The sequence below is a fragment of the Hypanus sabinus genome, chromosome 22 (genome assembly GCF_030144855.1).
Source record: "Hypanus sabinus isolate sHypSab1 chromosome 22, sHypSab1.hap1, whole genome shotgun sequence".
NCBI classification, from domain to species: domain Eukaryota; kingdom Metazoa; phylum Chordata; class Chondrichthyes; order Myliobatiformes; family Dasyatidae; genus Hypanus; species Hypanus sabinus.
Genome location: NC_082727.1, coordinates 57,455,156 through 57,469,854, shown reverse-complemented (window position 1 = coordinate 57,469,854; position 14,699 = coordinate 57,455,156). Strand labels below are relative to the sequence as shown.

Here is a 14,699-nt window from a genome sequence, read left to right as displayed (position 1 = left end):
GTGTAACATAGGGGTCAGAGTAAATTGGAGCCAAATATTCAAGGCTTTTCACTGCCATTGTGAATGCCCCCTCCCGATTTATAGTAGTCATGAATAAATTAATTACATTAATAAATTGCTTAATGGTGTCATATGTACCAAGATACAGTGAAATACAAATCATTTCATTACAAGATTGCAAGACAGTATAAAATAAAACAATGACAAAATGCAGAATAAAGTGTTACACAGAAAGTGCAGTGCAGGCAGTCAATAAGGAGCAAGGCTACAATGAAGTAAATTGTGAAATCAAGAGTCCATCATATACTGGGGGACTGTTCAATAATCTTATAATAGTGGAATAGAAGCCATCCTTGAGACTGGGGGCATGTTCTTTTGGGCTTTTTTGTCTTTTGTCAGATGGGGGATAGGGAAGAGAGAATGACTGGAATGGGTATTTTCATGAACCAGTGGGAATGTTGCAAATTTTCAAGGAGACCATCCCTGAATCTTTTCATCTCTCTGCCTGATAACCTCTGTTCAATCTAAGCTGCATGGACGTGTGGTAACTGAAATGCTCCTGCGCATGTACTGTTTGTTGCTGTGCAGCTGGAAATTTCTTTTATATAATGTTAATACAATTTTGAAATCTAAACTTCCCAGGTAACTTCTTTAAAAATCGTGAAACAATTGAAATTCAAGTAAGTTCTTTTTAAACAAGGCTACTTTTATAAATATTTTATAAAACTATAAATGTTTCATACAAAAAAGGACATATAGCAGTAAAAGCAATATCTGGCAACTTTTCATAAGTCTACCAAATCAATCTCTGGAATATAATTGTAATTAGCATATGAGTCACAGGAACTAATCAATGACACAGTTTACTCGGACCCTATAGTAGTAGTGCCTGTCTGGGTTCACAGCAGAGTGAAAGCAAATGCAACAACAAATTTTATATTCATATTGGTATTCTAAAACAAGAATAAGAGAAAATACTGCTGCTAGTTACTGTTTTTATCTTTGTTGAAAGTTTGCAGCCAATAACTCAGGCCTCCCAATTACGAAGTGCTTAGACATGCATTGATTACTTGTAAATACATATTAACACCCCCTTTTGTCCTGGATGGGTACTTGGTGGACAAAAAAGAACTGAAGAACTACAGGACAAGAGTTAAGGAGAAGGACCCAAAATTAAATTGGACTTGCAGAGAGCTAGCACTCTCTTCGGGAGCTCAATGCTGTGTCTCTGAGTTACAGTGATTCTCTGATTCCAATGCCGTACTACAATCTCACAGCCAGTCTCCTCTAGTCAAGCTACTCTACACACAGCAGCCTAGGTAACAAACACTATGATATTTCAGACATAGGGGCATCACAGGTAACTGATACAAAAGCTGTATCTGTTATCTACAGTGAAATGCCTCCGCAAAAGTTAAGGATTTAGACCCTTCTGTTCTCTAAATGAAAAATGTAAGTTGATTTCAATATTGCACTCAACATCAATAAGACCAAAGAACTGATTGTGGACTTTAGAAAGGGTAAGATAAGAGAACGCACACCTGTCCTCATAGAGGGATCAAAAGTAGAAAGAGTGAGCAATTTCAAGTCGCCACGTGTCAATGTTTCTGTGGATCTAACTTGCACCCGATGTACTGACGCAGCTACAAAGAAGGCACAACGGTGGCTGCCTTGCATTTGGAGTTTGAGGAGGTTTAGTAGATCACCGAAAGCACTCACAAATTTCTATAGATGTACCATGGAGAGCATTCTAGCTGGCTGCATCACTGTCTGGTATGGGGGGGGTGAACGGGGGCTACTGCACGGGATTGAAATAAGATATAAACTTGTAAGTTTAGTCAGCTCCATCATGGATACTCGCCTCCATAGTATCCAGGACATCAAGGAGAGATGACTCAAAAAGGCACTGTCCATCATTAAGGACCCCCCCCCCCCCCCCATCACCCAGGTCAGGTCTTATTCTCATTGCCACCATCAGGAAGGAGGTACTGAAGCCTGAAGCTACACACTCAATGAGGAACAGCTTCTTCCCTCTGCCATCCAATTTCTAAATGGACGTTGAACCCATGAACACTACCACACTACATTTTTGTTTCTATTTTTGCACTACTTATTGAATTTAATTACACACCTGCTCTGAGAGGAGACCTTACTTCAGAACATAAACTGCAATGGAATGAGAGACCGAAATCAACAATTACAAAATGCCAACAATTTCTAGCCACTAGCTATCTTTACATTTAACAGTGAATCTTTTAACACACTCTAAGATGTCATTCTATTTTAAACATTTTAGTATTGATATGGAATTCTTTTGAAATGGCTCCGCTGAAACCTAAAGTAGTAATACATTATGCTTTTCTCATGTCAATAGCCTTCTCTATTTTGGATAGGAAATTAAAATTAAAGGCTTCAGTCTTGCTTGAATAAATTTAAAGAGGAAGGTGTGCTACTGTTTCCTTCAAAGCATCAGATTTTTGAAAACCACTTCAAATGATTAAATGCAAATTGTATAGATACCTGTTTTTATTCCTGAGAAATAACAAGAAAAACATTCTAATTACACACTCAAAATGCCGGAGGAACTCGGCAGGCCAGGAACATCTATGGAAAGCTGATATTTCAGGCCGGGACCCTTCATCAGCACTAGAGAAAAAAAGACAAGGTCAGAGTAAAAAGGTGGGGGAGGGGATGAAGAAATACCACATAGTGGGTGAAACTGGGAGAAGACGTGGGGTGGGAGCGGCGGAGTAAAGAGAAGTGATCAAGGTAAAGGGCTGGAGAAGGAGGAATCTGATAGGAGAGGACAGAAGGCCATGGAAGAAAGGGAAGGGGGAGGAAATGGGCAGGTAAGGAGATAAGGTGAGAGAAGGAAATCAGAATGGGGAATGGCGGGGGCGGGGGTGGGGACATTACTGGAAGTTCGAGAAATTGATGTTCATACCATCAGGTTGGAAGCTACCCAGGTAGAATATAAGGTGTTGCTCCTCCAACCTGAGTTGGACTCATCAAGGCAGTTGAGGAGGCCATGGATTGATATATCCGAATGAGGATGGGAAATGGAATTGGGTTGTCACTGGGAGATCCCGCTTCTTCTGGTGGACGGAGTGTAGGTGCTAGGCAAAGCGGTCTCCCAATCTAAGTCGAGTCTCACCGATATACAGGAGGCCACACCAGAAGTACTGAGTACAGTAGATGACTCCAACAGATTGACAAGTGAAGTGTCGCCTCACCTTGAAAAACTGTTTGGGACCCTGAATGGTAGTGAGGCTTTGCCTCACCCCTCCACATCTCCCAGGTTCACCTATCACCTACTACCTAGTATTTCTTCCTCCCCTCCCCCTACCTGTTTACTCTGACCTCATCTTTTTTTCTCCAGTTATGTGTAAGGGTCTCAGCCTGAAACATTGACTCTTTTCCATAGAAACTGCCTGGCTTGCTGAGTTCCTCCAGCATCTTGTGTGTGTTACTTGGGTTTCCAGCATCTGCAGATTTTCTCTTGTTTGACATTCTGATGGAGAGCAAGAAAGACTATCCTGGCTTATAGTGGGATCTGGACCAGCTAGAAAATGGGCTCAAAATTGGCAGATAGAATTTAATACAGACTAGTGTGAGGTTTTGCACTGAGGACCGTGGTGGAACAAAGGGATCTGGGAATACAGGTACATAATTCATAGAAAACGGTGTCACAGGTAGATAGCATCTTAAAGCTTTTGGCCCATTAGCCTTCATAAATAAAAATACTGAGTACAGAAGATGGGATGTTATGTAGAAATTGAATAAGATGTTGCTGAAACCTAATTTACAGTATTTTGTACAGTTTTGGTCACCTACTTATAGGAAAGATGTAAATAAGGTTGGAAGAGTACAGAGAAAATTTATAAGGATGTTTTCAGGTCTGGAAGACCCAAGTTATAAGGAAAGATTGAATAGGTTAGGACTTTACTCCTTGTAATGTAGAAGATTGAAGGGAGATTTGATAAAAGTATACAAAATTATGAGAGGTATAGATAGGGTAAATGCAAGCCAGCTTTTACCACTGAGGAGGATGGGACTACAACTAGAGGTCATGAGTTAAGGTTAAAAGGTGAAAATTTAAGGGGAACATGAGGGTTGTGAGAGCGTGGAACAAGCTGCCAGCACAAGTTGTGCATATGACTCTATACATCTGACTTGTCCTTCTAAGTATGGGAAAGATCAGGTTATTGGAAGCTGAATGACTCTGCATGGTATACCTAGCTACTAACCCGATCTTGTAGACACGGTATCTACATGGTTGGTCTAGCTGAGTTTTTGATCAGAGTTTAAAGTAAATTTATTATCGAAGTTCATATATATCACCATATACTTTGATCAATGTTGATACATGGCATGCTGATGGTGGGACACCTGGCAACGGCAAAGACATTAAATGCCCGGGATCTTGCCTGTCTTTGCTCATTGATCATTGCCCTGACACTCCTGTTGCAGAAATGTTTTCTCATACTTTCTTACAACCAAAGGCCATTCAGGTCAGTTAGTCTATGTCAACTCTCACAGCATTCCAATCAGGCCCAATTTGACCACACATTTCTTCATAATATGCTGTAAGCATTTCAATGTTTCGACATATATGTGAGAAATGAAGCTAATCTGAGCTATTCTCTCTCACATGCCCATCAGGTAACTCCAGGTTCCCCTGGTACCCAACCATACTGTAGGTAATATTACAGTGGCTAATTACCCTTGCAGCTCAGTTTGTCATATGGGATGAAACTGCAGCAACCAAGGGAAACAAATGCACTGCAAACTCCACACAGACTGCACCCAACATCAGGACTGAACCCAAACCACAGGAACTGTGTAGCAGCTCCATTAACTGTGGTGTTGCTCGTGATACTGGCTACATTATGGGCCTATATTTCAGTGTTGTTTTGGTCTAGCTGCATGCAGATATGGACTGCTTTATATGCTGAATTGAGAACGGAATTAAACATTGCGTAATCAGCAGCAAACATACCCATCTCTGAATCTGCAATACATGAAAAATGTAGGAAACCAAATGAAGGTGGTTAGACCTAGAGCACTGCCCTGACAAACTCCTGAAATGAACCATAATGGTTATGGTTCACCTCCCAAACTATAACATCTTTCCTTGTGGTGTTGCATTGTGAACAAAGTCAATGGACAGACACTGAAGCTACTGGATACATAAGTGTTTTATTCAGCTCTTGGAGGAAAGGACCTCTCAACCCACTATTACACAGCATTTTATATGCTAAAAATCAAAGGTAACAGCAGGACAATTCTATCATAACAATGTATCTACAATACTTCCTTTGAATGACATACAGTCTCACATACTTCCTTCTTTGCACCCAGACTCCAGACACCCAAAATTAACATTAATCGTCATTGTCTGATTTGCAATCAGCTTTAGTCCATGGTTTCAGGAAAACAATTGTTCAGCACTGCATTAATTTCAATCTGCAATTCATGTTCATGTCTGAAGATTGTTTGCTGGTGAAGTAAACATTTGCTTTATACCCTAACTCCAGAATACAGTAGGAAGTTAGAGTTTCTCCAGTGGTTAGAATCTGTCTTTTTCCTGCTGCCCACTGACAATGTCACTAGGGCTATTTGATACTATTTTCAGTCAAGTGTTGCCTTGAAGTGAGAGCATTCACCTCCTGAATTCAGATCAGTTTGGATTAGGACTGTGATGAAGCAAAGTCATCACCATTAGCATGTTCCGTGTTGTATGATGTGAGCGATCAAGGTTTATGACCATGATTGTTTAAGCAAATTTCTCTACAGAAGTGGTTTGCCATTGCCTTCTTCTGGACAGTGTCTTTACAAGACGGGTAACCCCAGCCGTTATCAATATTCTTCAGAAATTGTCTGCCTGGCATCACTGGTCACATAACCAGGACTTGTGATCTGCACCAGCTGCTCATATGACCATACACCACCTGCTCCCATGGCTTCAGATGACCTTGATCGGTGGGGTAGGGACTAAGCAGATGCTACACCTTGCCCAAGGATGACCTGCAGGCTAGCAGGGGGAAGGAGTGTTTTACATCTCCACCCCACCACCCAAGTAGACAAGTATTTCTGTCAACACCTAGTGAGCTGGTTATTGGTAAGTTCAGGGGGATAGCATTCTCAACTACGCCTCCCATCGCTTTGCTGATGATTCAAAAATACATGGATTGGGGAATAAATAATGAGATTATCCTGATTTAATGAACAAGACATACCTGGACAATTTCCAACCTTGTTAGATACTGCCAGTGTTGTGACTGCACAAAAATAAGCTTTGCCAGATGCTCAACTTGCTCTGGAGAGCAGACTTCTAACTAAATAGTTGCAATCATACAATACAGTGAAATCTGTTTATTTGGGCAATCAGCTAATCAGGGCAGTTATTTATTTGAGACAACTCTTAAAGAACAAAAATTAATAGAGAAAATAGCCCAGATTCCCTTCATGTATTTGGACCCTATTCCGCTTATTGGGACAGGAGACTGTTGCCGGGTAGTTTCTAACTAGTATTAGTCATGTGCACTTATATGGCCATTAGACACTACATTGTGCTTGGAGCATTCAGTTTTTAAATAGCATCAGCTGTGTGTCCTGGAGTTCAGAAGCAGTGATTTTTGTCACTGATAGTTGGCGAGAAATTAGCAGTAAGACAATTCAGAACTGCTTTGCTCACTGCAGTTTCAAACATTCAGATTTGGAGATGCCTGAAACAGCTGGGAGTGAAAATAGAACGATTTTACTACTTCAACAAGTTAATCATGATGGAATGTTACAATGAAAATGAAGAATTGGAGAATGCATTCATCAACTGTGCTTTCTTCCATGGATGCTGTCTGGCCTGCTAAGTTCTTCCAGCATTTTTTGTGTGTTAACACTGTTTTATAGTACTGTAGAGGTATTGGTAGTGTTCCAGTTTGTTCTGTATTTCATTTAAATACATAAATTGTTACTCAGTTAAAGGTTAGTTTGTCTTTTTCTTATACTTTTAAACTATTTCCATGAAACTTCAATTAATTGGGGCAACCGCTTAATTGGACCAAAATGTGTCCCCATGTGTCCCAATTAACCGGAATCCCTTGTATACACTTATAGTTACTACATAACTCTGTTACTATGCATTCGTCTGCAGTTCTTTACTGTTGCCACCCTAGCACAATTTCAAAACTTCCTGTGAACTAATGAACCATAGTCAATTTAGTGACTCCCTTTCATTACTGAAATTATGTCTCGTAATTATGCCAAGTTAAAGCTTTGTAACACAAAGTGCAAAATGTGAAGGGACAAGGAGCAATCTGAGAGTAGAAGTGTAATAAATTCAATGAAAGAAATGTGGTATATAAATATTAAAACATTACTGTGTAATTATTCTGAGTAATCACAAGATTATATTAGTAATAATTTAATTTTGTATAGAATTGTTTTGTTTCTGTTTAGATTCCTATTCCAGGGCAGAACCCAACCAAACTAGTATTCCTAATTCTCTTCAGCTAACACATTTTGTTACTGCCTACAGCACCAAGGAACATTCTAGCCCCAAAATATAAAGACATACAAGCAAAAGAAGATGGGAAGCAGACAATAAAACTATTTTCTTCAGTAAGTTTCCATGGTACATTTTCTTATGTGCATTATATGTAGCAAAATTTCTAAGTGAAGTGAATCCTAATGAAAAAAAATTGAAATAAACAGGTTTTCAACTTTTTCACTCCATATTTTGCATGAAGGCATCTAATGTTCATATAATCAATAGGACACTCAGTGCAGTGTGGTTAAGTAAAGATTCAAGGTATATTTAGTATCTAAGTATGCATGCAGTATACAACTCTGAGATTTGTCTTCTCTAGATAGCCACGAAACAAAGAAACACTATAGAAAACATCCAAAGAAAAACTTCAACCCCATCCCCCATGCGGTAAGAACAAATTGTGCATCAGCAACAGGAATATCAAACCCCAAACCATCCCCTCCACCCGCACAAACAAATTACTGGATTCGTCTGGGTGTGAAAGGTTATGGGAAGAATGCAGGAGAATGGATTAAGAGGGGAATGGATCAACCATGTTTCTATGGTGGAGCTGACTCAATAGATTGAATGGCCTAATTCTACTCTATGTCTTATAGGTGCCAGAACTTTAAATGAGGGGCCCAAGACTGAAACTCCACTGTGATAGCTGGGAAAATTAAATTCAACTGATTAACTAGATACAAATGTTTAGTGTGCTGATAACCTTGGGTATCATATCTAATTAGTTTAAGATACCACAAATTTTAATTTGACACCGTGTAATGATTGTACCTGAGACTTTAATACATTCAAGGTAAGCACGTCATTATTTATCAAGCATATTCAGGGATTCATATTCTACACTTGCTCCTTTGAGTTTCATGTTATGTTACACTAGTTTGTTCATTAAGCACACTGAGCATTAATTATAAGACCATTAGACCATAATTATGGAAAATTATGTTAAAATGTGCAAAATCTGTACTGGCAAACTATAGTTTAAAACAACTCAAATAGACTTGGACATCTGAATTAACATAAAAATCATGCAAAACAACACTGTGTTAAGAATTCAAATATAAAATTAAACTGTAAATACAATTAGACATTTAATTGTAAATCCCATTGGTGATGAAATGGAACAAGGACTCATTGGTGAGAACTACATACTGTATCCCATCACCTTTTATTTTGCTCTCATGAATTATTAGTGCTTAGGAATAATTAGACATAAGATCCAACTCTTGTAGTTTTTTTTTTCTCATTAAAGTATTTGTTTCCTTAAAAATTGAAAATACAGTATTAGGCAAATTAAACATTTGGACTAACACAATTAGAAAGTAAGTATCTTCCATCTATATTTAGCCTTCATTTCCAAATATATCAACAGTTAGGTGTAATGATGAGGTTGTTACGGAAATCTGGCTCTGCCTAATTGATTGTTGGATCTTTAGTCACATCAAAACAACAATAATCAGTAGTTATCTGTTAGTTAAATAATCTTCGATAAGAGCCCTGCTCAATTGTAAACCCTGCAGTGCCAAGCCTTTATTACAAATGGGCTGGATCAAGCAATCCAGCGAAGAGGCATTCATAAAAACAGAACTTTAAGAAGGGCTTGTCCATTTGATCCTTTCTGTCTGCTCCACCACTCAACATGACTACAGTTCCTATCTACTTCAGTACTCTGTTTCTAACTTCCCCTCATATCTCTAGATCCAATTATCATAAAGAAATGCAATACTCTGCAAAAGTCTTAGGCACATGTATACATACCTCGCGAGGGTGCCCAAGGCATTAGCATAGTACAGGACTGCATTTGTCAACGTGGAGCAGGGAATGAGTTTGCAAATCTGGTGGGAGTTGGGAACAGCGAGGGTGGAGCACCACGGGGTGCTGTGGAACAGGTGGCATTGAAGCAGTGTCGGAGGTGGAGGGTGGAGTGGGTGCAGACACTCCCAGCCCCGAGACACCAGGCAAGGTCATATGATTCCAAATAACTGGTTTATTGATCGTTACAGAATGTCTCACCAGTGCTTCCCACTCCTTCCCCTTTCCCCTTTTCCCAACCATGAGTCCCTCTCCCTGCCCCCTTCTCACTCTCAGTCCACAAAAGAGACCCATATCAGAATCAGGTTTATCATCACTCACATGAAATTTGTTTTTTTCTACAGTACTACTACTCAATAAACAGACCCATCATTGCTTCTGTCTGTTTCCTGTCAAATCATTTACCAACAATGCCAGCATATCACCCCCAATCCAATGTGCTTTAATTTTGCACACTAACCTCTTATAACCAGGTCTTCTGAAAATACAAGCACAACATATCCATGAGCTTTTTTTTATTCTATTAATAGCACTCTCAAAACAAAAACTCCAAAAGATTTGTTAAGTGTAATTCAGAAGGCCAACAGAAAGGCAACACCATTCCTTCTTCAGGGATCTCTGGGCCATTACCAGGCTATCTAGCTTCTCTTTCTATTGACCTAAGTAACCTAATACAATCACGTTTTTAAAACAAGTATAACTCTACATGGGCAGCAGCTGGTTCTAAATATTGTACTGCCTGCCTTGCATATCATATAGACAGCTGAAATGCAACATCCATGTGTTAGGGAATATTCTGGAGTTAGGTTATATAGCAAAATATTAACTTTGCAACTCTCTTCAGCAAGCAATCTTTAGAACTGAATATGGACTGTAAATTAAATTGAAAATGCAGCCTTGGACAATAGGTTGCTAGAGCTGTGGACAACAGGTAATTGGAAAAACCTGACAATGCTGATTAACATTCACTTTGGGTGTCTGGAGTGTGGGTGCAAAGAAGGAGGTGTGAAAATTATACGTAATTCAAAGGAAGCACTGTAGATACATTGTAAATATGAAATTGTCCTTTGATCTTCAACATATAAAATGCCATGTAATATTGAGTCCAACAGTCCTCTTCCTCCAGACAGTGTCTCATTTTGGCAAATAAAAGACTACTTTAACACTTTTCAATAGGGACATTTAATGTCAAAGAAATGTATACACTATACATCCAGAAATTCTTTTTCTTCACAAACATCCACAAAAACAGAGGCATGCCCCAAAGAATGAATGAGAGTTAAATGTCAGAACACGAAAGCTCCGCACTGCTCCCCCTCCCCTACACAAGCAGCAGAAAGGCAATGACACCCCCGCCCCCCCCCCCCCCCAACCAAGCTCTCAAGCATGCAGCAAAGCATCAATACTTTTGCTTTCAGGTGATTTTGTTCGCATTACATCTACGGTCAACCTGACCAAACAGAAGGGCCTCATTACTCTACTGCAGTAGTATCTGACTTGCCAGCAATTCAGCTACAATTTATGGAGTACATCCTGAAAGTTAAGTAAGGCCTTAACTTTAATGCATTAGAAACAAAAGGCTTTGGAATTTCTATACTTGTGCTTTGCTAATGAAAAAAAATCACTTCAGAAGAGGGAACCTCATTTCATCTTTCTGGAACATATGATGATTTACTACCATGATTAAATATCACCCTAGTTAAATATGTAGTTTAATATTTGAAACATTTTCTAAAATAAATTCAGTATTTTTTCAGTTTGTGCACCATCATAGGTGATAAGATTTGATTTTCATCTCAGTTGTATGTTTTGTTGAATGGAATGGGAAAAACCTGCATGTTCTCTTTAACAAATAACACTGTTAACCTCTGAACTACCAACTATTTTTCACAATGATTACCGCAATCAACGGGACAAAGTATTTGCAGTCATGATGGAATAAATAGCTTTGCTTATCACTTCTGTTAATTATATCATCATGGTACAAGATGCATGGGTGGACTTGGTAATTTATCAGTTTAAACACTGAGCAATATTTTAAAGATATAAATAATCTGTATACAAATGGTCAAAACTGAATTAAAACACTATATACCTCCTTAAAATATGACATTTAAAGCCTATAACATAATTAAACATAGAGGAATATGGTTTAAGCTTATACTAGAGGTTCCCTATCTGGGGTTCATGGACCACTTGCTTAATGGCAATTGGTCCAAGGGATAAAAGAGATTGGGAACTCCGGCCTTACACTATGGAGACATAAGAGACTGCATATGCTGGAACCTGGAACAGAAAACAATCTGCTGAAGAAACTTACTGGGTCAGGCAACATTTATGGAGGGTAACAGACAATTGACTGTTGTCCATTTGCAGTCAAAATGCTGTGAAAATTTGCAATTCAGACCATTTCCCTCCACAGATGCTGCCTGAACCACTTAATTCCTCCAGCAGATTGTTTTAAGCTTTCACAATAACCTGTAAAAACATTTAGAAACATGTGGTGTCTTCTTCTTTGCATACTTGAGTAATGGGAAAGCGTTTACACAATCAAATCAAGGATCATCTTTATTTTCATATATTTGCCCAGTCCATCACAGGAAAAGCTTTCCCAACCACTGAGCACATCTACATGAAACGCTGTTGCAGGAAAGCAGCATCCATCATCAGCTACCCCCACCATCCAGGTCATGTTCTCTTCTCACCACAGCCATCAGGAAGGAGATACAGGAGCCTCTGGATCCACACCACCAGGTTCAGGAACAGTTATTACCCCTCAACCATCAGGCTCTTGAACCAAATGAGATAATTTCACTCAACTTCTCTTGCCCCATCTCTGAAATGTTCCCACAACCTATGGACTCTTCATTTCATGTTCTCAATATTTGTTGTTTATTTATTTATTGTTATTTCTTCTTTTGGTATTTGCAGTTTGTTGTCTTCTGCACTCTAGTTGAACATCCCAGCTGGAAGGTCTTTCATTGATTCTGTTATGGTTATTATTCTATAGATTTATTGAGGCTGCCCACACAAAGATTCCCAGATTTGAATCTGGTTTTCCATCCATTCTGGGTTGAGCGTAAAAAGCATAAAAAGCAAATGCTGAAGAAACGGCAAGGTTGCTGCCCGATGCGCCACGAGGCACAACAACCCGCAGAAAATGAATCTCAGGGTTGTATTTGGTGAGATAAATGGAGTTTGATATTTACTTTGAACTTTGATGTAATTAGGAATTTTTTGTGGTGTGCTAGCACAACTTGCAAAAAAAAACAACACTCAACGATCATAAGAATAAGGAATTGTAGGCACAACACTTTCCAGTACCAACAACCTGGGCTCAGTTCCTGCCATTGCTTGTAAGGAGTTTGTACATTCTTCCCCATTAACGCGTGGGTTTCCTCCGGGTGATCTGGTTTCCTCCCACGGTCCAAATATGTACCAGTTGGTATGTTAATTGGTCATTGTAAATTGCCCCGTGGTTAGGCTAGGACTTAATTGGGGTATTGTTGGGTGGCACAGCTGAAAGGGCCTATTCCTCGCTTCAATAAATAAATAAACAAACTTATAAGTTAAAGTACTGATATGAAAGTGCTTAAGCAATTTGGGATGAAACAATGTGCTAATTAATTGATCTCCATTATTAAGTAGTATAACCATTAAAGGCGTGTGGTTAGCGATCATGAAGCTAGTTGCAGGAAAAGAAAGCTTCAACATCTGCAAGGCTGTCGTGTCTCAGCCTGTTTCACTCTGCAGCTACAACGTGGACAGCTGCAATTTGGTTCTCAACACAGCACAAGCTTTTTTGAAGGAAATACTTTCATCACCGCTGCTTTGCGTGAGTCAACCAATCAAGTCAGCTTAAAATGGCTGTTCTGAGTGTTAATTCACAAGGTGAGACAAGTTTAGATGTAATCTCACACGCAAAGCGAATACAGCCTGAAGCAGCACAACTCTTGGCGATTAACACGACATACTTTACTTCCCAAATCCGTATTGACCCAAAAGAAAAATGCTTCTTACAGAGATTTGTTTAAAAGGGATGGCAAGCTCTCCCTCTGCTTTCAATTCCTCGTTCTTTGAGCATTGGAAACTGTCCCTTGCATTTAAAATGAGATCTTTTGAGATATCGGGAGTCAGCAAACTCGCCGGCACCGTCGCAGAAGGAATGTGGAAGCAGACTGTGGAGCCCATTAAGTGTTGAGAGGAAGTTTGCAGCCAGCTGCTTTACAGGCTGCACCTTCTCCTTTCACTCGTGCCGAGTATGGCGCGCCGGGCGCCGGGCGCTGAGCGCCTCTGGATACCAGGGACCACCGGCAGGATGGGCGGAGGCGCAAGCAGAGAGGGCAGAAGAGTGGGGGGTGGAGAGCGAGAGAGGGCAGGGGAACGGGGTTGGGGGAAGGGCGCGGAGGGCAGGGGGATGGAGGGAGTGAGGGAGCGAGCAGGGGACGGAGGAGATGACTCCAGAGGGCGCGAGTGTGTAAAGGAGGGAGGGGAAGAGGGCGCGATAAAGTAAAGTGGGCGCGGGAGTGGGGGGAACTGGAGGGAGAGGCTGAGCGGGGGGGGGGCAGGGCAAACGGGCGAGAGAGGGTAAATTGAGCGTGCGACGGGGCGGGAGAGCAACTGGCCGCCAATTAGGGCAGCGTGCGCTACAGGGCGCACAACGGGGCTGGTGGTGAATGGGCGAAGGGGGAACACCGGTCCGGGCCGGGCCCTGGAGGGGCACGGGGCGAACGGCGGGCAGAGAGGCCGAGCCCGGGGTGCTGGCGAGGGGCATCGCTGGAAGCTGCACCTACCTGAAGGTGGCCGCTTGCGACTGAGCCGGCTGACAGCCTTGGACATGAACATGATCCCGTCCGGGACTGTGCTGGGGAAGGGCAAAGCTCCCACCGTTCGACAAATCTTCAGGCTTTTTCTCTTTCCCTCTCTCTCTCAAATCTGCGACTGAGTCACTGACGCGCAAAAGTGTGCATCTCCCCCCCCCCCCCCTTAACAAGTGACAGGGGCTTCCTGTAGTTGCACTAACTCACAACGCATCACAAGTTCAGCCCTCGCAATTCATTGACACCCCGGCTGCTTCTAGAAGAACAGGAAGAGAGAGGCAGATCAAAGAAAGGCAATGTGAAACTGTGTCGTTAGCATATCCATTCCGTTTCCTCTTGTTGAGCACGCAGCCTATATTCTGCCGGTTTCTTCTGGGTTGGGGGTACTTGCCTTTTTCAAGATAAAATGCATACTTGAAGGAAACTATTCTAATAGTTAGCAGGGTGTGGTAAAGAAATCAGACACCCTCCTAGAGATTAACCGATGAGAGTTGGGAATATTTAATTGCAAAGTGTCATTC

General features: G+C 40.9%; 1 protein-coding gene across 1 annotated transcript in view; it reads right to left on the bottom strand.

Annotated features, from left to right (window-relative positions):
* The window catches only part of LOC132379651 (regulator of G-protein signaling 10-like), a 78,830-nt gene extending 64,423 nt beyond the window's left edge, over nucleotides 1-14,407 (bottom strand). The window contains exon 1 of the mRNA XM_059947826.1: nucleotides 14,152-14,407. Within this exon, the coding sequence (XP_059803809.1) occupies nucleotides 14,152-14,203 (52 nt within the window). The 5' untranslated portion in view covers nucleotides 14,204-14,407. The remainder of the gene's footprint in view (nucleotides 1-14,151) is intronic.
* Nucleotides 14,408-14,699: the final 292 nt, after the last annotated feature.